This window comes from Macaca nemestrina, chromosome 17 (assembly GCF_043159975.1).
Source record: "Macaca nemestrina isolate mMacNem1 chromosome 17, mMacNem.hap1, whole genome shotgun sequence".
Classification (NCBI taxonomy): domain Eukaryota; kingdom Metazoa; phylum Chordata; class Mammalia; order Primates; family Cercopithecidae; genus Macaca; species Macaca nemestrina.
Window position 1 is genome coordinate 70,785,206 of NC_092141.1, and position 25,219 is coordinate 70,810,424.

General features: G+C 42.3%; 2 protein-coding genes across 13 annotated transcripts in view; one reads left to right on the plus strand and one right to left on the minus strand.

Moving 5' to 3' along the window:
- Window positions 1–7,373, minus strand: part of LOC105483066 (cell division cycle 27) — a 65,563-nt gene extending 58,190 nt beyond the window's left edge. For all 9 annotated transcript variants that reach the window (XR_011615925.1, XM_011743660.3, XM_011743659.3 and 6 more), the window contains exon 1: window positions 7,235–7,373. Coding sequence is in view for 6 of the 9 variants with exons in the window: in XM_011743658.3 (XP_011741960.2) it covers window positions 7,235–7,261 (27 nt within the window). In the remaining 3 variants the exon portion in view is untranslated. The remainder of the gene's footprint in view (window positions 1–7,234) is intronic.
- LOC105483065 (myosin light chain 4) overlaps window positions 7,357–25,219 on the plus strand; it is a 35,140-nt gene continuing 17,277 nt past the window's right edge. The window contains exons 1-2 of one of the 4 annotated variants that reach the window (XM_011743648.3): window positions 15,824–15,917; window positions 16,644–16,847. In XM_011743648.3, coding sequence (XP_011741950.2) covers window positions 16,765–16,847 — 83 coding nt within the window. In that variant the 5' untranslated portion in view covers window positions 15,824–15,917; window positions 16,644–16,764. Of the gene's footprint in view, window positions 7,562–15,823; window positions 15,918–16,643; window positions 16,848–19,207; window positions 19,227–25,219 lie in introns of those variants that run through there. The other 3 variants (XM_011743653.2, XM_011743649.2, XM_011743651.3) reach the window with 3 other exon arrangements.

A 25,219-nucleotide genomic window follows, 5' to 3' on the forward strand; every position in this document is an offset into this window, starting at 1 on the left:
CAAAAACTTCGCTATCTATTACCTTTAATGCCACTCAATTCTCATCCACTCCAGGAAGCATATTGGAATGCAAATGAGTAAAGTTATCATAGGAATAACCTTTAATTTTTTGAATATATGTTTTCTCTTTTAGAATTATGAAACATATAACCTAAAGCATATATGAGATAGAAGGACATTTTAAGTAACAATAGTCAAAAACATTTAGGCCCATGTACTCACCACCCAGCTTCAGAAATAAAGTATCTCTGAAACTCCCTGTGCACTCCTTGTTGATAACAAAACCTCTCCCTGCCCCAAAGAGGAAACCACCACACTGAATTTTCTTGACCTTTCTCTTGGTTTTCTTCACAATTTTATACATTTGTACATATCATCTCTAAGCAGTATAACATTTACTTCTCCCTGTTTTTGAACTTTAAATAAATACAATCATATTGTACACATTCTGCTATGATTTGCTTTTGAAATCCGATGTTTTGAAAATTCATTCTTGATGTGTGTAGCTAGAGTTCATTTGTTTTCATTGCTGAATAAATAATATTTCCACTGTATAAATATATCGAAGTCCTAAATGTATTTTATCTATTTCACAGCATGTGGACATCTGGGTTATTTCTAGGGCTGTTTTTTTGTTTTGTTTTTCCAATTATAACAATGCTGCAACTGTCTTAGATTCATCTCCTGGGGTACATGTTTAAGAATCTCTTCAGCCCATTTACTACTAAAGGTGTGAACCTTTAGTCCCAGTGACTCAGAAGGCTGAGCTGGGAAGACTGCTTGAGTTCAGGAGTTCAAGGCTATGATCATACCTGTGAATAGCCGCGGGAGTGCAATAGGAGCAAGACTCACATCAAAAAACACAAAAAGAATCTCTCCAAATTAGAATATATATTTAGGAATAAAATTACTGGGTTGTTGAATATGCATATGTTCATCTTTACTAGGTAATGTCAAATCATTTTTAGTAATAAACTACTTTTGAGATATCTCACACCTGATCATGATACAAGTGTTATTTTTTACTTTTAGCACATACACCAGCTTATAATTTGTTGAATAATGTAATAAGGTTACAATGGAAACCAGTAAAATCTGGTTACTGATCACTAGCTAACATTGTACCAGTACATCTAAATTATATTAAGTGATTAATATGCCTTAGATACAGTAAAGACTCAATAAATTTTGTTGAACAAACAAGTAAATGTTTAATAATTCCGCAATGAGTATTATTAATTATAATTTAAAAAATAAAAGTAGTAAATGACTTAGCCTTTTCTATTTCCTCAAGAAAGAACAGAAATGAACTTGGTTTGGGGTCTCCAGAACCTCTTGTTTAACCTTTGTTTATATAGCTTAAATTTTAAAAAGTCTCAAAGACGTCTAATTTTACCATTCCTATCTAGATACAAGGAAAAAGATGAGATTGGGCTCCATTATTATACACTCTAATTGCACCAAGTACCTTTCCTTTGTAATACTTCCCACTGCTATAATTATGTATTAATTTAGGAGAGTATTTGAGTGATGTTTTCCTCACCATATTATAAACTCCACAAGGTAGGGGCTACGTCTGTTTTTGCTCACTATTATACTCCCAGCATCTATTATGTGCTTTTAAAGCAGGTGCTTAGTAAATACATGTTGAATGAATAAGCAAATCATCTTTAACTTCTGGCAGTCTTCCGCTGTTGACACTCTTATACGTTAGTCTTAGCATTAAGTTTTTTTGTATTCCTAGATGCATATCTAATAATTAAGAATCTCTGGGAGTCTCTATTGAAAGAAACTCTGTGATAAATAAAAGAATTATTTTTTCATGCAAATAATTACCACCTAATTACTCCTTTATGAAATCTGGGATTTCCTAAGAACTTACATGTTTAATTTTGTTGTAAGTGAAAGAAAATGGTGAGCAGAACGAAGATACCAAAGATTTGATGTTTGGAGACATGCTCAAATTTGTGTACCAGCACTTCCAGTAGTGGGACTTTGTGGGAAATACTCAACTTTTCTCAGCCTCAATCTCTTCATCTGATAAATGGAGTTTATTTCTTGGAGTTGTTTTGTGGATGAAATGAAATGATCCATTAATAATGCTCCTAGTATACTGTCACACATTAAGCACCTGGAAAACCTTTTTCTTGCTAATCTCTTAATATAAAGAAATTCAATAAATATGTAGTTTCCGTTACATAACATCTCCCCAGCATACCTGCTACAACTGCTTATTTTGCAACATATAAGCCACAAAAGACTCAAATGATTTATCAGCTATTTTACTACTATGGACCACCAGGAAAATTTCACACATATATACTAAAGTCATAAAGTCCTAGAACTTCGAAATTTTTTCTGTCCTTTTAAAATTAAAGAAATGGGGGCAAGGGCTGGGTAAAAAAAGAAGGAAAAAAGGTATCATATTCAAGAGTTGTATCCATTTCTGACTTAAAATCAAGCTTTGCTCAGAACATCATTCCTTTAGCACCAATTCTTAAGAGCATCAGAAAAAACCTTCCATGTAGAGAATCTCACATACTGCTTCCATCCTGCTTTGCTCAATCAATTCTAAGATCCTGACTGACAGTGTCTCTTGTGCGGGGATTGAGGGGAGAACAGATTATTCTCTAACGCACTACAGATTAGTAGCTGATGATGAACAGGGCTAAAATCAGCACCTCTGCCCAACTGATGGTGTGGGCCTTCCCCTAAAAGAACAACACCCAGTGCATTACCGCTAGAGTTCTACAAATTAAAGCAAGATGGGTAAAATGCTGCTAAAAGAAAGTTATGAAGCCAAAAAGAACAACACTCCTCTCCATCTCCCCTAAAAAATGTTTCAGAGAAATCCGACTGGTTAATGAGTTAGTCCCCAGGTGCACTAATTTAAAAGATAAATAAACAACAGTTTAAAGTTGTAAAATTCCTTACCAGCTAGCTATTCTTAAATATAAAATATTATTTAAAATATAAACAAACCTCTATAAGTTGTACTCAGACTTAAATGTAATCACTATAAATTTTTCTTTTCTTTTTTTTTTTTTGAGACAGAGTCTCACTCTGTCGCTCAGGCTGGAGTGCAGTGGCCTGATCTTGGCTCACTGCAAGCTCCACCTCCCGAGTTCACGCCATTCTCCTACCTCAGCCTCCCAAGTAGCTGGGACTACAGGTGCCCGCCACCACGCCTGGCTAATTTGTTTTGTATTTTTAGTAGAGACGGGGTTTCACCGTGTTGGCCAGGATGGTCTTGATCTCCTGACCTTGTGATCCACCCGCCTCAGCCTCCCAAAGTGTTGGGATTACAGGCATGAGCCACTGCACCCAGCCTTTAATCACTATGAATTTTTTGTTAGAGAAAGCTTATTATAAAAAAATTTTATACTTGTTTTTGTTAAATATTTTATACATTTTGTGTTCTTGTTTTTATCAAAAAAGCTGTCTTTATTTTTTTTTTTTTTAAAGAGATGGGGTCTCCCTATGTTGCCATGTTGGTCTTGAACTCCTTGGGTCAAGTGATCTGTCTGCCTCAGCCTCTAAAAATGCTGGGATTACAAGCGTGAGCCACTGTGCCCAGTCAGCTGCCTTTTTTTAAAGACCATAAAAGAAATGGATAATAAAGGCTTCAGACAATGCAAGAAAATATAAAGAAAAAAAAAAGTCACTGTTGAAATTTCATATTATACATTATAACTGAATTTCCAGGATACTGATTTAGTTTAGATGCACATCAGTGGTTCTTTCTCTGGGCAATTTTGCCTTCTTACTCCAAACTAATGCCCCAACATTTAGCAATGTCTAAAGGGTATTTTTGGTTGTCACAAATGGAGGGATCATCCAGTGGTTAGAAGCCAGGGATGCTACAAAACATTCTACAATGCACAGCTTCCAACAAAGTATTAGCTTGCCCCAAATGTCAATAGTGCCCAGATTAAGCAGCCCTAGTCTACGTGATCATGCAGTTGGACTATTCTACTAGTCTGTATGTCTAACTCTTGTCTCGTCCTCCGTTTCCAACAGCACCAGATTAATATTCCCAAAGTGGTGCTTTTATTACATAATTCCTCTGCTCAAAAACTCTTCTGCTCATATAATGGTTATTCATTACCAATGTACATTAAATCTAAATTGCTCATTGAGTAGCGAAAATATGTTACTCTTTGAATCCATTTTTTAAATTTTTTTTTTTTTTTTTTATTATACTTTAAGTTCTAGGGTACATGTGGATAATGTGCAGGTTTGTTACATATGTATACCTATGCCATGTTGGCGTGCTGCACCCATCAACTCATCAGCACCCATCAACTCGTCATTTACATCAGGTATAACTCCCAATGCAATCCCTCCCCACTCCCCCCTCCCCGTGAATCCATGTTAAATGCTGTCCCTGAACATTTTATCCCCAGCCAAAAGTACTTCTTCACCATCTAATGATCTCTAAAATAATATCATGTATATGGTACCCAATTGCTATATTGCTTATTAAATCAATTTTTGAAAGGCTTATTTACAACTTCATCCAACACTCCTGTGAAGTCTTGCTTCACCCGGGAATAATTGCTAAATCTATATAAAATCTCTTTGCTTCTTTTTAAAAAACCAATTTCATCAGATGACTTTTATAAATATCCAAAAAGCTCTCACTGAAGTCACTTAGCCTAGTGTGTCTTTCCAAATAGTTACTATTAAAAATAAAGGAACTGACAGAACTTCTGCCTCATATTTGAGACTTTTATAAGGACTCAAATATAAAGTAATACTCTTCTGAGAAGTAGTAATTTGAGATGGAGTTTTAATTTAGGCATATATGGTATATCAGCCTGGCCATTCTACGTTAAAACTTTAAAGAAAAAAAAATGCAGAAAACAGTTGTTCATCTTTTCTGTGAACTTCTTCCTATGCCTAGTAATACCATCAACTCTGAGGCATTCCAAGAAAGAACAATTTTCCAACTTACTCTCACTGCTTTCCAAATACATGCAATCAGTCATCATAGTTTTTTGTTTTTGTTTTTTTTTTAAATAAAGACAGTATCTTATACGTCTGTCCTATTTTTATTCTCTTCCTAATTCTTTCCCATTTGCAGCACTATCCCTGATCATTGATCTTTATCATTGTAGTTAAAGTTGCTTGTTCTTCTCACTGCTCCAAATCCCTTCTTGAATGGCTTCTTCTTATACTATACAACCAAAATTTTTACCTAGTTATATCCTAAAACTTTCTACCACTATCTCAAAAATCTAATGGACAATGCTAGTATGAAAAAGAAGCAAATTTGACATTTAAGCCTTAAAAATATTGAAGTGTGTTACTGCTAAGAGTACTTTAAGGGCAAATAGGAAACCTAATGGGTACTATCTAGAAATAGGATACATATTCCTTTTCTTTTCCATGCTTTTATTATTTATTTATTTATTTATTTATTTTGAGACGGAGTCTCACTCTGTCACCCAGGCTGGAGAGAAGCGGGACCATGTCAGCTCACTGCAACCTCCATCTCCTGGGTTCAGGCAATTCTCCTGTCTCAGCCTGCCGAGTAGCTGGGATTACAGGCGCCCACCACCACGCCCGGCTCATTTTTTAATATTTTTAGTAGAGACGGGGTTTCCCCGTGTTGGCCAGGCAGGTCTCGAACTCCTGACCTCAGGTGATCCACCCACCTCGGCCTCCCAAAATGTTGGGATTACAGGTGTAAACCACCGCGCCCGGCCTTCCATGCTTTTATAAAGTCTGAAATTATTATTAAATGGTGGTTATCGTCTATCAGTGCAACTAGTTTATCACTTTAGAAGACTTCTGGGGCCAGAGAAGGCAAAAAAAAAAAAAAATCATTATTAAAACAAAATTACAAGAATATGCAACAGAAATTAAATAACTTGAGTAATCTGCTTATCTATTTAAGTTCATGTTAGGCCTTAAAAAATTATATAATTACCTCATCTACAGCCAGAATAAAAAAAAAACCTTAAAAGAAACTATGCTGGTAAAAAGAAATAGCTCTAGAAAAACCGATACAACTTACAGACAGGAAAATTTCATAAGATACAATCTTAACGTTTTATTAATTCAAACACTAATAGCTGCTATATGTAAACAGCTGGAGAAGAAGCCAAACTAGAAGAAATGAGTATTTCATGCTGTTTAGAAAAATGAAATAAATATGAAAGTAGTGACATAATAAAATATTTACTATTTGATACCTCAAGCCTTTTAAGGGCAATATGAAGGAATTTCTAAAAATCGGTTTGCTTTATAACTTCAAAATAAAGTCCAAGACTCAATGACAGTGGTTGATAGAAGTCAATTCTGATCAAGTCAAAGATCACATGGTGGGAGGAAGTCTCCCAGACCTGGTCCATTACCAAGGCACAAAAGATTCAGTTTCTCCAGATGTCAGAGGGGAAAATGACTTGGCACTGCATCACAGACTTAAAATCCAATAGGGTTCCTTTAATGCAACACAGCACTGTGCGTCAAAGCATACCTTGGTGTAAGGGCAGTGAAACAGACACAAACACCACTATTTGTCTTTCATTTCCTGAATGCCTTATAAACATGCACAACAAAATGCTCCTGATCCCCATCAGAGAGGATGAAAACAACCCAGATATGCCCTTTCCACCTCCTCCCCTGGTATTGGTGCTTGCACCTCAGCACTGAGGCTTGGAGTTGTCTTCTCAAACCATCATTGTCCGGTGGGAAATTCACCGAGAAAGGAAACGTGGGAGAGGAAGTCTGTTACCAAAATAGAAATTAGTATTAAAGACACCGATCCTACTCTCCCTCCACTCTCTCACATAAGACAAAAATAAAAAAACCTCCGCAAACTTGCCCTACCATCGCGAAGATCATACAAGCTCCGATCAAATGTGCTTCTCGATCATCTTTTAGGCAAGAGAGCGCCTGGGGTGCGTTTTCGGCCCCTCATCTCCCAACCCCAGTCAAGCCAGGCCCCTGGGCTGACAGGAAGGGCTGGCCGGACGTTGGCTCGGACGGGAAAGACGGTTATTCTCGCCGAAGCCGCTCACACTAAGGGTGAAGTAACGTAGGGCCAGAGGTAACACGGCTTAGGCTGCGGGCAAGGCCTCCGAACTGACGGAAGATAGGCAGGACTCGGCAGCAAGGGAGGCGGTAGAAGCAGCCGGGCCTAGGCCGCACCAGGCCGCGGAGTGGCCCTACGCTGCTTCCCGACTGAGGCTGCAAGCCAAGCCTCAGAGAAGAGGGTTATCATTACCTGAACGGGTTCCTGCAGCACCGTCATCCTCGAGGCTTAGGCCCACTTTCTGCAGTGCCTCAGGCCCCCCCGGTAGCGGCTCCGGCCCGGCCAGCCCCGGCTCATTTAAACTCACCAGCGACCGTTACCGGGGGATGGGGGAGGCCGAGCGATTGCCGAGTGCTTCCGAGCGGGACACGGAAATTCCCGAAGTGGAGAAAGCCGAGAGGGAGCCAGACGGAAAAGCCCGAAAGGGGTCGGAAATACCCGAGGTGGGTCGACGAGAGAGAAAAATCGTTGCCGGAAATTGTCGAAGATTCCCGGAAACTACCGAGTCTAACCCAAAGCGTAGGTTTTCTTCTCAGCCACGCCTTCAGTCACGCACACCACGCCCAATCGGCCGTCCCAGGGCTGGGCCACGCCCAATCGGCAACCAGCAGGCTGGGCGTGGCGTGACTGAGCGGCCCGGGAGCGTTACGTGGCGGGGCTGCAGGGTGGATTCGCCACTCAGCCCTTCTGGGTTAATTGATGTGCTGTAGATTATAAAGCAAAGGGTGAAACAGCAGAGTTTGGGGCAGACTTTAATGAATCAACAAGTATTTGTCTATTGAGTTTAGATCATTCGTCCATTCCAGAAGTATCTACTCACGGCTCTGGGGAAAGCTAAAGAAATTTGGAAAGATTGCCACTCCAAAGATATTAGGATAGCTTCTGTCCTCAAGGAGGTTAAGGTCTATTTAAGGGAAAAGCAGTGTAACAGAGAACGCTATATTATGTGGTGCCTATTATAAGTAATATAAAAATTCAGAGAGGGAAATTGTGTTAAGATGAGGAAAGTTTTATGGAAGGAAAAAAAAGTTTAAACTGGAGTTTGAAGGATGGGTAGAATCAGAGGAAAAATAAGTATAGGAAAGTGAAGGAAGGAAAAATGAGATCAGCCTGCTAAGAAGGCATTAATTGGAAATAGTTACTTAGGTGAAGAGATCATGGAAAAACTCAATAGGCCGTTAGAAATTTTTATTTTTGATAGGCGAGGCATTCCACTGTGGTGGGAAGAGTAGGGGGTAGGAAATTCAGAGGCCTGATTTTGAATTGTATCTTTAGCACTAACTAGTCATAGGTCCTTGGCAAATTACAACCTCTCTGACCTTGTGTTTGCTTAGTTTGAAAAAAAAGGATTAAGGGAATTTGATGTATTACAAGTGTGGCTGTGTCTAGCACGCAATGTAGACTCTCTTGTATTTCCTTTCTGCTCCTCCTCTCCTCCGAAGGAGAGTGAACTAGGGAACTGTTTAAATTTTGTTTTTCAGCAGAAGAGAAAAACGGTTTTTGAAGGTTACTCTTCTAGTTAGGAGTTCTCTAGGCTAGATGTGAGACTCATGATATATTCCATTGCTTGGAAATTTCCCTTTGGGTGATGTTGGAGGGAGATATTTTTTCTTCCATTTTTAAAAACAAGGCTGACAGAGCTACACTGCATCTTTTTCCACCGCCTTCTCTTGTCACTGTATATGTACTTACAGCCCCTCAGAGGGCAGGTGCTAAGGTGATTTTTGGCTGCCCTGTGCCCAGTTGCTTCAGTGGTATTATGCTGGATGATTTGAGTGGTAACAGCCTTTTATGCTGGCCTAGAAAGTAATCATTAGCAATTTAAAGTTTAAGTTAAAATAAAATGAAAAATGAAGATCTTCAGATGCCTTAGCCACATTCCAAGGATTCAGTAGCCCTGTATGTGGCTAGTGACTGCCATACTGGACAGTCACACAGTTATAGAACATCACCAGCATTGGCTTGACTAGGGCTGAAAGACTCAAGATGGCTTCACTCACATGCCTAGGGAGTCAGTGCTAACTGTTGGCTGGGTCCTTCATTTCTCCTCCACATGACCTCTCTTTTCACATTGGCGTCTTATCAGTCAGTAGTCTGGCTCCAGCTTCTTGACTTGGTGGCTGACAACGAAGTGGGCAAAAATAGAAGCTGTGAGGCCCCTTAGGCCTAGGCCTGTGACCATCACTTCTTGTTGGGCAGAGTAAGACTCAGAGCCACCCTGGATTCACCAGGAGGAGAAATAGAGTCTACTTCTTAATGGGAAGAGTGGCAAAGTAACACCAAAAAGGCATGTGCCATGGGAGGGGTTTTTGGGTGATCTTCGGAAACAATCTACCACGCTAGGCATGAGACAAGAGTATCTAAGATCGGGAATGGAAAGAAAGGGATAAGTAAGAGCTATCACTCTTAAATAAATGTGACCCTTTTAACTGAACATGGTACTCCAGATTTATTCTGATTAATTCAGAATGCAGTTGGACTATTATTATCTGGACACATCTATTAAAGTGGACTACAGTTGTATTTACATTTTTTTTTTCTCTCCGAGACTGAGTTTTGCTCTGTTGCCCAGAACTGGAGTGCAATGGCGCGATCTTGGCTCACTGCAACCTCCGCCTCCTGGGTTCACGCAATTTTCCTGTCTCAGTTTCCCAAGTAGCTGGGATTGCAGGCACGCGCCACCATGCCAGGTTAATTTTTGTATTTTTAGTAGAGACGGGGTTTCACTAAAACTGGCTAGTCTCAAACTTCTGACCTCGTGATCCGCCCATCTCAGCCTCCCAAAGTGCTGGGATTACAGGCGTGAGCCACTGCACCCAGCCTGTATTTACATTTTTTAGCAGTCACATAACACTGTTTGCTCATGCTAAACTTGTGTGGTCATTTACAAACTCAGCTGTTTTTCACACAACATGCTGCCAACCCAAGTCTTGTATGTGTGCAGCAGAGTTTTATAAACCTAAATATAGGACCTTACCACAGAGGATACATAAAGATGATACTTTGTGTGTGAAAATATGAATCTGCGGTCAGCATTTAAAGAGTCAGATGCTTGACACTCTGGCTCATAGGCTTAGAATTTGCCTAAAAGCTTTTTTTTTCTTTTTTTAACCTAAAAAAGAGCATTTCCTGGCTGGGCAAGGTGGCTCACACCTGTAATCCCAACACTTTGGAAGGCCGAGGCGGATGGATCACCTGAGGTCAGGCGTTCCAGACCAGCCTGACCAACATGGAGAAACCCCATCTCTATTGAAAAGACAAAATTAGCCGGGCGTGGTGGCGCACGCCTGTAATCCCAGGTACTCAGGAGGCTGAGGCAGGAGAATCACTTGAATCTGGGAGGCGGAGGTTGCAGTGAGCTGAGATTGCGCCATGGCACTCCAGCCTGGGCAACAAGCACAAAACTCCATCTCAAAAAAATGAAAAGGCCGGGTGTGGTGGCTCATGCTTGTAATCCCAGCACTTTTGGAGGCCGAGGCAGGTGGATCACTAGGCCAGGGAATCGAGACCATCCTGGCTAACATGGTGAAACCCTGTTTGTATTAAAATACAAAAAATTAGCTGGGCGTGGTGGCGGGTGCCTGTAGTCCCCAGCTACTTGGGAAGCTGAGACAGGAGAATGGTGTGAACCCGGGAGGCGGAGCTTGCAGTGAGCCAAGATCGGGCCTGAACTCCAGCCTGGGTGACAGTTGACAGTGTAAGACTCCGTCTCAAAAAAAAAAGAAGCAGCATCTCTTTTCTGACTGGTGTTGACCAGGCTAATATACCTGTTGTGGTTTCTACTCATCCACAGCAAAGCCACATTGTTTGAAGTACTTTGATGGGGTATTTTGGAGCGTTTTTACTTCCTTCTCTGCTCCTAATTGACCTACTTAAGCTCATTATTCATCAACCATTTGGGCATCCTGCTGTCATCCATTATCCAATATGTTTGTCTAGTGAGTGCAGTTGGGTTACAACAGCATTATTCCAAAAATGGAATTGGAAAATTATTTTTTCTCCTAAGTCTGCTTCTTGGTCTATTTCATATTCAGTCAAATTTGGAGGCTGGCATTTAGGGAACTATTCAAAAAGCTAGACTTGGTGTCATTAGCAAAACGTAGGTCCTGCTGAAACATAGCCCAGAGTAAGTGTACTCTCCTGAAGTCTTTCAGTCCTTCTTGTCTGTACCCTTCATTTTGTCCCTGTTGCATGTGGTCTCACGGCCTCCTTACCTGACCTTACACCCCACCACCCCCACCCCACCCTCACCATGTTTACTCCTCTTTGGTCAAATCATCCCCTTCTTTTGGCTTCTCTAATGACACCATCTCCTAGCTATCCTCCTACTGCTCTGTTTTTGTTTGTTTGTTTGAGAGAGTCTCGCTCTGTCACCCAGGCTATAGTGCAATGGTGCTGTCTCAGCTCACTGCAGCCTCCATCTCCTGGGTTCAAGCAATTCTCCTGCCTCAGCCCTCTGAGTAGCTGAATTTACAGGTGTGTGCCACCACACCCAGCTAATTTTTGTATTTTTAGTAGAGACGGGGTTTCGCCATGTTGGCCGGGCTGGTCTCAAACTCCTGACCTCAAGTGATCTGCCTGCCTCGGCCTTCCAAAGTGCTGGGATTATAGGCATGAGCCACCACGCCTGGCCCACCGCTCTGTTTTTTAATCGGTTTCCTGTGCAGCTCCTCTGCCAGCCCCTTTAATATTAAGCGTGCTTCAGGGACTTGTTCTAGGCCTTCTTCTTACCCACCCTACACATGCTTCTTAGGCAAAACCTTTCTTTCTTCTTTTCTTCCTTTCTTTCTTTTTGAGATAGAGTCTCGCTCTGTCATCCAGGCTGGAGTGCAGTGGCACAATCTCAGCTCGCTGCAACCTCCACCTCCCGGGTTCAAGTGATTCTCCTGCCTCAGCCTCCCGAGTAGCCGGGACTACAGGCACACGCCACCACGCTGGGCTAATTTTTGTATTTTTAGTAGAGATGGGTTTTCGCCATGTTGGCCAGGCTGGTCTCCTGATCTTAGGTAATCCACCAACCTTGGCCTCCCAAAGTGCTGGGATTACAGGGGTGAGCCACCATACCCCGCCCCTATCCATTCTTGTGGCCCCAGTTTCTCATCTACAAATGGTTCCAAAATTTGTGTCCAGCTAGACTACTTCTTAGAGCTCCAGGCCCAAATGACTAACTGCCAAGAGGACATCTTCATCTGCATGTCTCATAGGTACTTTGTTCGGAATGGAACGCCTCATTCTCTTAAAATATTTCCTATCCCAGTTTAAGACATCACCATCTTTTCCTTTGCCCAGAGGATTAGATAAGGGTTAGTTTAACAAGGTTTGTACAGATTTCTTTCAGCCTCAACTCTGTCTCTGGTGATAAGAATGGCTTTCTCCTGGTATAAGGAGGGCACCTTTCACATGGGAGTTTTATCTCCTGGTTTCAGTAAGAAAAAGGAAGGCCAGAGTGCTCTTCTTGCATATGCTATTTTTCAAGTGTATATTATTCTCAAAATAATCCTTATGCCAAAGTGGCATATCTCAGTGTGGCATATTTTGACTCTACAACTCCAATATCTAGTCACGACGACCTGCCAATTTTACCTCCTAAATATATCTTCATGTTTCTCCCTGCCTGTATCTTACCTACCTCCAAAAATAAGTCTGATCATGTTAGGACTCCTCTCCCTGTCTTCCCCCAGCCCCCAAATTCAGGACTTACCTTCAGGTCTGGTACCTGCCTCTTTATTCAGCCTTATCTCACTCATCTCTCGTTTATAGTCCACCTTCCAACTACATAGAATTTTTTTTTTTTTTTGAGACAGGGTCTCCCTGTGCCACCCAGGCTGAAAGCTTACTGTAGCCTTAACCTCCCAAGCTCAAGTGATCCTCTCACCTCAGCTTCCCCAGTAGCTAGGACTACAGGTGCATGCCACCACGCCTGGCTATTTTTTGTATCTTTGTGGAGATGGGGTTTTGCCATGTTGCTCAGGCTCTTCTTGAACTCCTGAGCTCAAGTGGTCCACCTGTCTCAGCCTCCCAAAGTGCTGGGATTACAGGCATGAGCCACCGTGCCCAGCCCCTTCATGGAATTTTTTTTTTTTTTTTTTGAGTCAGAGTCTCACTCTTGTCACCCAGGCTGGAGTGCAATGGTGCAATCTCGGCTCACTGCAAACTCTGCCTCCCGGGTTCAAGCGATTCTCCTGCCTCAGGCTCCCAAGTAGCTGGGATTACAGGTGCACACCACCACGCCAGGCTAATTTTTTTTTTTTTTTTTTGAGACGGGGTTTTGCTCTTGTTGCCCAGGCTGGAGTGCAATGGCGTGATCTTGGCTCACCACAACCTCTGCCTCCCCGGTTCAAGCGATTCTCCTGCCTCAGCCTCCCGAATAGCTGGGATTATAGGCAGAGACCACCATGCCTGGCTAATTTTGTATTTTTAGTAGAGATGGGGTTTCTCCATGTTGGTCAGGCTGGTCTCGAACTTCCAACCTTAGGTGATCTGCCCGCGTCAGCCTCCCAAAGTGTTGGGATTACAGGTGTGAGCCACTGTGCCCAGTCAGGTATTTTTAGTAGAGACGGGGTTTTACCATGTTGGCCAGGCTGGTCTCCAACTCCTGATCTCAGGTGATCCACCTGCCGTGGCCTCCCAAAGTCACCCACTCTGTTGCCTCACAGGCTTTGCAAGTACTACACTTTCTCCCCAGAACCCTCTAAATTCTACTCTTCATCTTAATTCTATTCTTCATCTGACTAGCTCTGCTTATCCTCCAAATATACTTCTTCCAGGCCTTTTCTGCTCCTCTGGGATAGGTTGGCTCTCCCTGCTGTTACTGTAGTGCTACCAGACTTGTCATTACTCCCATCACTCTTTGCTGTAATGACCTGTTTAATTGTCTACTTCCAGTCTAGCCTATAAGCTCCATGAGGGCAGAAGCCCTGTCTGCCTTGCTCCCTGTGTATTCTCCACTCTTAGTACAGTATCTGGCATATAATGGGAACTTAGTATTATTTGTTTAATGAATGAATAGAATAAACTCACTCTGTTCCTAGTGTTATTTTTGTTTGTTGATTGATGTTATAGACTGGTGGCATCTCCTCAAAATTCATATGTTGGAGCTAACCCCTAGTGTGGCTGTATTTGGACATGGGGTCTCTAAGGAAGTGATTAAAGTTAAATGATATCATAAAGATGGGGCCCTAAATCGACAGAATTAGTGTCCTTATAAAAAGACTCACCGGGAAGTTTGATCTCTCTGTGGGCCTTCACCAAAGAAGGGTCATAGGAGGACACAGGGAGAAGGCCAACATCTAGGAAGAAAGCCCTCACCAGAATCTGTTTTGCCAGCACTTCCAGCCTCCAGAACTGTGAGAAAATAAATCTCTATTGTTCAAGCCACCCAGTGTGTGGTAGGTATGTTGTTATAGCAAGCCCAGGTAGACTTATATAATTGATTATTCTGTTTATGTCTTGTCTCCCTAATGCAAGGGCTAAGTCTTATATTTCTCTATATTGTTCTTTGAAAAACACCACATATGTAGAAGATTCTTAAGAAATATTGACTGAGTGATTAAAGTGGAAGTATTTCTACATATTATTCTTTCTTCCTGAAATATAATTCCCTTACTCTTTGACCAGTGAAATTCTATTTATCCTTCAAGCCTCAGCTTCAGTATCATATCCTCAGAATATTCCTGGACCTACCTAATTTAAATTCTTAGCTCTACTCTGTTATTCTCTCTCATGACATTTTTGTTCTTTTCTTTCATAGTATGTATGGTAATTTTAATCATATTTGTTTAATATAAGCTGCATTGAAGGCAGGGACCTTGGCTTGAACATTGTGTCCCCATCACCTAGTTCAGTGCCCTGCACAAACATTATAAAATATATAAATATTTTTTGCTCTTGTTTCGCTAAAATACTCTATTTTGAACTTGTTGTTTCACTAAAATATTGTAAATATAGAAATATTTTTGAAATATCTGATGATTGAATGACTTGGTAACTTCATTTCATCTCACTGATCTGAACATGATGCCTTTTTTTTTTTTTGACTCCCCCTTTCTGGGCCCAGAGAACATGCTGGTCTTGCACATAAATCCTTAAGGGATTTTTTTTTTTTTTTTTTTTTTTGAGACGGAGTCTCGCATAGTCACCCAGGCTGGAGTGCAGTGGCATGATCTCAGCTCACTGCAAGCTCTGCCTCCTGGGTCCACGCCATTCTCCTGCCTCAGCCTCCCGAGTAGCTGGGACTACAAGCGCCTGCCACCACTCCTGGCTAATTTTTGTATTTTTAGTAGAGACAGGGTTTCACTGTGTTAGCCAGGATGGTCTCGATCTCCTGACCTTGTGATCTGCCCGCCTCAGCCTCCCAAAGTGCTGGGATTACAGGCGTGAACCACAGTGCCTGGCCAAATCCTTAAGGGATTTAAAGTCAAGGCAGTATCTGAAGTATTGAGACTATTCAGAAAATGCATCTTGAATGAGATGAGCTCTGAGATGTGCTAAATGGCCTATGACTAGGGGGACTAGGGCTGACTCAAAAGCACAGGGAAATAAACTACAGACAGCCCCCAAGTTACGATTTTTTGACTTTACGATGGTGTAGAAGCAATATGCATTCAGTAGAAACTGTACTTCAAATACCTATACAACCATTCTGTGTCTCATTTTCAGTACAGTATTCAATACATGAGATATTCAGCACTTTATTATAAAATAGGATTTGTGTTAGATGGTTTTGCCCAACTGTCGGCTAAGGTGAGTGTTCTAAACACGTTTAAGGTAGGCTTTGCTAAACTATGATGCTCGGTAGGTTAGGTGTATTAAATGCATTTTTGACTTGATATTGTCAACTGATGGTGGCGAGCATCTGTAATAAAGGCAGGAGACTGTAAGCAAATTAGCTTGTCTGGACTGGAGGCCTTATAAGCTTGGTTGAAATGATGGTGTTGCAGACAGCTGATAAAAACCTTTGGGTTCTTGGCTGATGACTTTAATTTTGATAAAATAGACCGAAGGAGCTGTTGATGATGATTGAGCTGGAGAGTGACCTCATGAGACCAGAATTTGAAAAAGATTATGCTAACAGCTGAGGATTATGTGCATCAGAGGAGAGAAAGACTAGGGGCTGGGAATGTAGCAGAGAGGCTGCCAGGGAGTCTGGGCAACTCTCAATATTCACTACTCTAGGATCCTAGATGGTTGAATCTGAAAAAAGATAGAAAATTTAAGCAGTTTCGAGTTACTAATTTAAAATGAGAAATACTCTTATCCAGTTCCTTGTCCTGAAGGCATTCAGTTTCTAATCAGAAGACTGCTTACTGAGTACAGACTTAGAACAAAAAGAGTAAATTTAATGATCTTAGTGGCTATTGTCTCTTTTTTTCTCAGAAGTGACGTATATACCTGACTATTAGATAAAAAATATCTATAGCATCTGGAGTAGATGCCCACCAAATAATAGATTATTTGCTTCTCTCTTTTCTAACTAGGCTCTAAGCAGCCTCATTTTTTTCTCTGGGTAAATTGCGGAGCGATGGATTAGACACAGATTGATTGTATTTTAGTATTAAGTATACACTGTAGTTGTCTTGAATAGACTTTAATTTTGTTACAGATACGTGATTTGGGAGATAGAGGCTGATGTACGTTTAAACCAGACTGAGTTTGGAGAGCCTCAAATGAGAAATATCCAAAGGTTAATTGAAAACGTGAAGCTTGGCCAGGTGCAGTAGCTCATGCCTATGATCCCAGCACTTTGGAAGTTCAAGTCAGGAGGATCACTCGAGGCCAGGAGTTCGAGAACAGCCTGGGCAACAAAGTGAGACCCTCATTTCTACAAAAAAAAAAAAAAAAAAAATTAGCCGGGCATGGTTGTGTATGCCTCTAGTCCTAGCTACTTGGGAGGCTGAGCTGGGAGGATCACTTAAGCCTAGGAGTTCGAAGTTGCAGTGAGTTAAAATTATACCACTCTATGGCCAGGCACAGTGGCTCACGTCTGTAATCCCAGCACTTTGGGAGGCCGAGGTGGGTGGATCATGAGGTCAGGAGATCGAGACCATCCTGGCTAACAAGGTGAAACCCTGTCTCTACTGAAAAAAAAAAAAAATACAAAAGTTAGTCGGGCGTGCTGGCAGGCACTTGTAGTCCCAGCTACTCGGGAGGCTGAGGCAGGAGAATGGCGTGAACCTGGGAGGCGGAGCTTGCAGTGAGCTGAGATTGTGCCACTGCACTCCAGCCTGGGCAACAGAACGAGACTCTGTCTCACAAAAAAAAAAAAAAAAAAAAAATTATACCACTGTATTCCAACTGGAGAGATAGAGCAAGACTTTGTCTCAAAACAAATAAACAAAACAAACCCACAAAAACAAACAAACAAGGAAAGAATTTGGGACTGGAGAGAGAGTTTTCAGGCAGAACTAAAAGCATCTTTAGTTGTGCACCTTCTTTCTTTCAGTTGTATGATCCTCCCACCTTGGCCTCCCAAAGTACTGGGATTATGGGCATGAGCCACTGTGCCCAGCCTGCAGGTACTTTTACTAAGATGAATAAGAGACCATCCCTGGCCCCAAGAAGCTCACTGTCTGGTGTAGAGGATACAGACATACAAATACGTACCTTTAATATAATGATAAATAGTTTCACAAAGATTTTACAAGGCATTACATGAACAAATGTGTGCCTGTAATCCCAGCTTCTTGGGAGACCCTGTCTCAAAAAAAAAAAAAAAAAAAGTACCTGTATTCTGTAGGTGCTCAATACATGTTAGTTGTAGTAAACTCTTTTTTTTTTTTTTTTTTTTGAGACAGGGTCTCTGTCACCCATGCTGTAAAGCAGTGGTACCATCTCGGTTCACTGCAACCTCCACTTCCTGGGTTCAAGGGATCCTCCCACCTCAGCCTCTGGAGTAGCTGGGACTACAGGCATGTGCCACCATACCCGGCTAATTTTTGTGTTTTTTGTAGAGACAGGATTTCACCATGTTACCCAGGCTAGTCTCGAACTCCTGGGCTCAAGCGATCCACCTGCCTTGGCCTCCCAAAGTGCTGGAATTATAGGTGTGAGCCACCACGCCTGGCCTCAATAAGTGTTAGTTGAATGAATGAATGAGAGTAATCTGAATGAGGGAGAGGAGAGTTGGTGGCAGAACTTTGGTGTTACAGGCATAGCAGAGAAGGCCCAAAACAAGCACACTAGATCTAGTCACAGGGAAGTCACTGGTGGTGTGCTAGAGAGGAAGTCAGAATTCAAGAAGTAAAAGAGGAAGTCGATGGAAAGGGAAACTGAAAAAAGAGAATAACCTTTAGCATTAAAAATATATCCCCAATTGCTGAGAAAGGATTTGGGCTCTTTTTGCTTACTGAGAGCTACTCATGCTGTGGGTTCCAGGGCCATCTCTTTCATTGATGTCTCCTTGCTTCCTTGCCCTGCTTGGGGGCTAGGCTTCTCCCTGAAAGAACCCGTGTCAGTTCTGCCAGTTGTCTTAGCAGCTGCATTCTAGTCTCAGGTCGGTCATCACTCAGTATGACATTGGGCAAGTCACCTCCTTCTCTCTGAACCTCTGAAGTTCCTTGTAGCTGTTAGCATATCTGGGATGATGCAGTTTGCATGACTGGTGAGGATTCCAACTTGCTCTCTGCTGCTTTGCAACTATAAATCTCTGCCAAACACCAGCTATCCTGCCCTCTGCTTTAGATCCCTAGGTAGACTCTAACCCACCTTAGGCAGGCCCCCTCCCAGTGTCCTTCTCACAGGATTCAGTTCACACATACATCACTAGGCAGCACTGCCTTGATTGCAGTACAGAAATGAGCTTCAACCATTTAAACAATTGAGCAATGAGGCCGAACATATAGCATTCTCCACCTACACTAAAGCAGTCAAGGAAATGAAGTTTGAGAGGATGATTTAAAGTGTTGGCCAGGTGCTGTGGCTCATGCCTGTAATCCCAGCACTTTGGGAGGACAAGGCAGGCGAATCACTTGAGGTCAGGAGTTTGAGACCAGCCCGGCCAACATGGTGAAACCCTGTCTCTACTAAAAATACAAAAATTAGCTGGGCATGGTGGTGGGCACCTGTAATCCCAGCTACTCAGGAGGAAGAATTGCTTGAACTAGGGAGGTGGAGTTCGCAGTGAACCGAGATCGAGCCATTGCACTCCAACCTGGGTGACAGAGTGAGACTCCGTCTCGAAAAATAAGTAAGTAACAAATAAAGTGTTGTGATAGCTACTTTTACTGTGGTCCTTGAACTTTGATATTAGACACCTTTCCCCTCCTTTTCTGCTTTCATTTTTGGTGTTCTGGGCCTTATGAGTTATTGAGCCTCCAGGTTATTCATTGCTTTTATTTTCTCCCTCCTTGGTGGGAAGGATTTTTATATACAGAGGATTGGGTTAATAATTCTCCTGATTTATGGCCTTCTTTCTTCAGTAGTCCATGCAAGACCTTTCTTGTTTAATTACTTATTTATTTTATTTTATTTTTATTTTTTGAGATGGAGTTTCGCACTTGTTGCCCAGGCTGCAGTGCAATGGCACGCTCTCTGCTCACTGCGACATCTGCCTCCCAGGTTCAAGCAATTCTCTTGCCTCAGTCTCCCAAGTAGCTGAGATTACAGGCATGCGCCACCACACCTGGCTAATTTTGTATTTTTAGTAGAGACGAGGTTTCTCCATGTGGTGAGGCTGGTCTTGAACTCCTGATGTGAGGTGATCCACCCGCCTCGGCCTCCCAAAGTGCCGGGATTACAGGCGTGAGCCACCGTGCCTAGCCAGATTACTTATTTCTTTTCTTTTTTTTTTTTTTTGAGACAGAGTCTCGCTCTGTCGCCCAGGCTGGAGTGCAGTGGCCGGATCTCAGCTCACTGCAAGCTCCGCCTCCCGGGTTCACGCCATTCTCCTGCCTCAGCCTCCGGAGTAGCTGGGACTACAGGCGCCCGTCACCTCGCCCGGCTAGTTTTTTGTATTCTTTTAGTAGAGACAGGGTTTCACCATGTTAGCCAGGATGGTCTTGATCTCCTGACCTCGTGATTTGCCTGTCTTGGCCTCCCAAAGTGCTGGGATTACAGGCTCGAGCCACTACACCCGGCCTAAAATTTTTAATAATATTTAGCTCAATACACCCAAAATGTTATCATTTCAACATGTAATCAATATGAGATATGTTACATTCTTCTTTTTCTTCTTTTTTGAGATGGAGTCTCATTCTGTTGCCCAGGCTAGAGTGCAGTGGCTCGATCTCGGCTCACTGCAATCTCTGCCTCAGGCGTTCAATGATTCTCCTGCCTCAGCCTCCTGAGTAGCTGGGATTACAGGCATGCGTCACCACGCCCACTAATTTTTGTATTTTTAGTAGAGACAGGGTTTCACCACATTGGCCAGGCTGGTCTCAAACTCCTGACCTGAAGTGATCCACCTGCCTTGGCCTCCCAAAGTGTTAGGATTACAGACATGAACCACCATGCCCGGCCCACATTCTTTTTTTGTACTTCAAAATCCAGTATGTATTTTGCTGTTATAGCATGTTTCAGTTTGGATGGTAAATTTTCATTATAAACACTTAATCTGTATTTAGATTTCATAAAATGCACAGTTGAAAAAGTAGATTCATATACCTAAGTTGTTCCAAGCATACTTAAAGGTTTTCTAATAATCAGATATCAAAAAAGTATTTTTCTTTAATGTTTACATGCAAACTGACAAAACTACTTCATATTAGTCATATTTATTTTAGCAGAATTGACTTGACTTTGAAGCAAAAACATATCAGTTTTAAAACTACGTCTGTCCAAGTTAAGTGAATTCACTAACTCTTGTGTCAACTCAGTATTATTAACATGAAATTCAAAGAGGTATTGTATAAATTGAAAAAGCAACTCTAAATTTATTAATATCAACAAAAAGCAACTCTAAATCTATTAATATCAACAAAGCATTCTTTAAACTTTTCTTGTTTATGTAGCCAATTTACATAATTCTGTTTATTACAATTAGAATCTTCTGCATACTTAGGTTGAAATAATGTGTATTGATTTGTATTGTGAAAGGTTTCAATTTGAGCATAAATTCTTTCACCTGTCTAGATAAGTCAGAGATGTTTTCTTTCCTTGAAGCTTAAATGTATTTATTTATTTACTTATAGACAGAGTCTCATTCTGTTGCCCAGGCTCTAGTGCAGTGGTGCAATCTCAGTTCACTGCAACCGCTGCCTCCCTAGTTCAAGCAATTCTCTTGTCTCAGCTTCCTGAGTATCTGGAATTACAGGCATGCACCACCATGCCCAGCTAATTTTTGTATTTTTAGTAGAGACGGGGTTTCACCATGTTGGCCAGGCTGGTCTTGAACTCTTGACCTCAAGTGATCCACCTGCCTCAGCCTCCCAAAGTGCTGGGAATACCAGGCTAAAACATTTTGACTTCTATCCTTCATATCTCTTTTTTAAAATTGTCAATTAAATATAAACGTACTCTCCTCCATATCTGTTAGCTTTTCTTTTATGTTTTCTATTTCTTTGCCCTCTTTTTTTTTCTGGGAGATATTCTTTCTTTTGTTTTTGAATTCTCTAATTTATTTCCCAGCTATATCTATTCTGCCACTTTTCCAATCTATCGTGTGCTCTATTTTGGTGATTACTTTTTCATACATAAGATCTCTGCTTTTTTTTTTTTTTTTTTTGAGACAGAGTCTCGCTGTGTCCCCAGGCTGGACTGCAGTGGCGCTATCTCGGCTCACAGCAAGTGCCGCCTCCTGGATTCACACTATTCTCCAGCCTCAGCCTCCCGAGTAGTTGGTACTACAGGTGCCTGCCAACACTTGCCTGGCTAATTTTTTGTATTTTTAGTAGAAACAGGGTTTCACTGTGTTAGCCAGGATGGTTTGATCTCCTGACTTCGTGATCTGCCCACCTCGGCCTCCCAAAGTGCTAGGATTACAGGCGTGAGCCACCGCACCTGGCCTGCTTGTTCTTTAAAAATATTTTTTCTTATTTCATCTATTATACTTTTTATAGTTGATATTCTGTTTGTTCTTTACATTTTCTTGTCCAGGTGTCATATTAGTAATCTTTTCCTTCATCTCTTTTAGCATGATTTTTGGGCTACTTTTAAAATCTTGGTCCATCTGTTGTCATATTTCCACTTAAGTTACACTGTGTAATCAAGTAAGTTGTATCCTTTCGGATTAGTTGTGCTGTTCAGGTGTCTTGTTATTTTGTCCTTGGCCATATATGTTGTTCTGTCCAACAATGCATACTAGTGCCATTGAGCTTAGAGGTTGAAGGCTGGGGTGAATGAGCCCTCCCTATAACTGAGAACCCTTAGCCCCCAAACTCCCAAGTCCGTCAGGCCCAGCCTCATAAAAAAACTCTTCATGTCAGAGCTTCACCCTTTGCCCTCCCGCCTGGGAAAAGCAGCCTTAGGAGTATAGGTGTGAACCACCGCGTCTGTGGCCGAAATGCTTCTTAGATTGTAGTTCACCTGCCCTGGATGTTTAGAGGGCTAAGGAGGGGGAACATCTGTCTAAAGTTGGGTTGCCCCCTTACTTGTTTTGATCACAAGCACAGTGCATCTCCAGTGCTTTGCTGTTACTCTTACCAACACCTGGACCACATGGCAAGTGAGGGAGTAGCACTGTTTGTTATAAGACAGTGGTGGAGGAAAAGAGAGATCAGAACCCTGAGAGCTCTTTTTCTTTTTTTAATCATTCCACAGATGTGCCTGGTCACTTCCTGCCTCTAATCAAAGCCACCCTTCTACCACACCCACACCAATTTGAAACAAGGCCCTCTCCTTCACCCAAGGGGTTTCTCGAGGGTTTCTTCATTTCTTGGTATTTTCTCTTTGTAACTCTTGTGCGGGTGATCTTGGGATAGGGAGCCACAGTCACAGCAGTTCAATCAGGATCCAAGCTTAAAGATCTTGAGTAGCTGCTTTGTGCTAGACACTGTTCTCTGTGTGCCACTTGTATTAACTCATTTAATCCTCACAACTACATTGTCGTTATAACAGCCACATTTTACAGATGAGAAAACGAGGCATAAGGAAGTTTAAAAATAGCCAGGTGTGGTAGTGCACACCTGTAGTCCCAGCTACTTGGGAGATTAAGGCGGGAGAATCACTTGAACCAGGGAAATGGAGGCTGCAATGAACTATGTTTCACCACTGCACTCCAGCCTGGATTACAAAGTGAGACCCTGTCTCAAAAAAAAAAAAAAAAAAAGTTGACTAATTAAGCCAGGACTCTAAACCAGGCAGTCTGATTCATGAGTCAGCTTTCTTAACCTCTGCCTTGCAGTAAAACCCAAATTACCCAGTACTCTCTACGGGGACGATTGACATAGTGTTGGCCAGGGCATTACCCTGTGATGTCCAGACTTATGAGACATTGGTCAGAGGAGAGAGAGAGAGGGTGACAGGAACAAGGCATTAACAGCCAGGCTAGCTGTCAGCAGCATTTCCCAGGCAGGAGACTCTAATGGATCTCTCTCTGAGCAGGACACAGGCAGGCTCTGTGTGGTTAGAGATGAAGGGAGGAGGAGGAGTGAGTGTTTGTGAGCTCAGCCCAAATGAGGGCTGATGTCACTTCTCCTTTGTGCATTTGTGTCTGAATTTGACATCTGATGTAAACCGGTAGGTGTTAAATTCTGTCTTGTGTTTTCAATCTGCTGAATTGGAAGTCCCACATGGGAGCATTTGGGTGAGCCTCAGCAACGCTGGCTCAGAAACCACCAGATGCTTCCCAGAGAAAGTTATTTGTCTGCCAGTACCCACTGCCATACTTGCCTCTTCACACTACTACATCTCCTTCTTTCCTTGGCTCTGATGGGTCAACAGATATTGTAGGGCAAGTCTGTGTCATAGGCCCTGGGAAGGATACTCTCTCGATTGGTAAGATTTGAAGGTGAAAGTCACTGGCCATGAAACAGAATGAAGACCATAAGAAGATGGAAACTCGGACTCCAGTTACTGGGCTCTCATGAAGCGCGGCGTCATGAATTTTAGTAAAAACAAGGCCAGGGGTTGATATGTTGCTTCTTCATGCATGGCTCTTTGCCTGAAACCACAGCTCTCCTCCAGTTGTTTCTGAAGTGTCAGGCACTTTTTTCACTGGGGCTGCCGAAAACGAATCTGAAACTGATTTGAGGAGCGTCTTCTCCCCTGCTGGGGCACCTGTGTCTAAGGTTTCAGGTGGTTGGGCATGCCTTCTCTGAGTGTTCTCCGTCAGACAGGCCGCCTGGCCCTAGAGACCTGCCACATGCTTTCTGAGCCACAAATATTTTACACCATGAGTTCCCAGCGGCTGCCCTTCCCCCACTTCCATTCCTTTCCACCTCTTCATCGTTCCTAATCCCACACCTTAAAATCCCTTTAGCCACTGTCATCTTACCTTGTCCCTTTCTCATGTGGACCTCTCTCTGGAAGTTCCAAATCTGGGAAGCCTGAATGCAGCTCTAGCTTCAACCTGCTGGGCAAAGGAAAGTGAAATGAATCTCTTTGAATGTTTCCTACATGGCAGAGGTTGTTTGCAGTGCCCTACTCACATTATTTCATACAAATCTCATGACAATTTGAAAAGGAAATGTTTACCCTCAAAGGTCCTGAGGCCACTCAGGCCTAGATTAGAAAGTGGCAAAACCAGGCTTCAGACCCATCACTGCGTACCTCCAGAGTCCACAGTCCTTGCGTGATTTTGGATGCCTCCGGAGCCCCATTCGGCTTTCCCAGCTTTCTAACCTCATAGCTCTGTTCCCATGCAGACTTGACATTTTGCTTCTTAGACTTTAGAAAAGAAAGGTGGCGGTGGGGGGTGGGGGAAGAAAGGAAAGGAAGAAAAGAAAAGAACAACCTTCCAGCTTTTTCTTCTGAGGATCATACATCTTTGTAGAATAACTACGACAATAACATAATAACAACTTGTTGTGTGTGCGTGTTTTAACTGGAAGGGGGCATGTGCCATTCAGTGATTATTTTAAAAAAAATTAAGCCATGTAACCATTAGAAAATGATACTGTTTTACACACTGGGAGTTCCGGTATGTAAAACACAGGAGTGGTGGTGACTGAAGTGATGGTGGTGGAAGGAGCTCCAAGGCCTGGCCTTTCTATGTCCCTTGCAGCCAGAAGCATGTCATGTATAAAGCAAGATAGCAAGATTTCTAGTCTCAGGATTCTGTTGAACATGGTTTGAAAGCCTCCT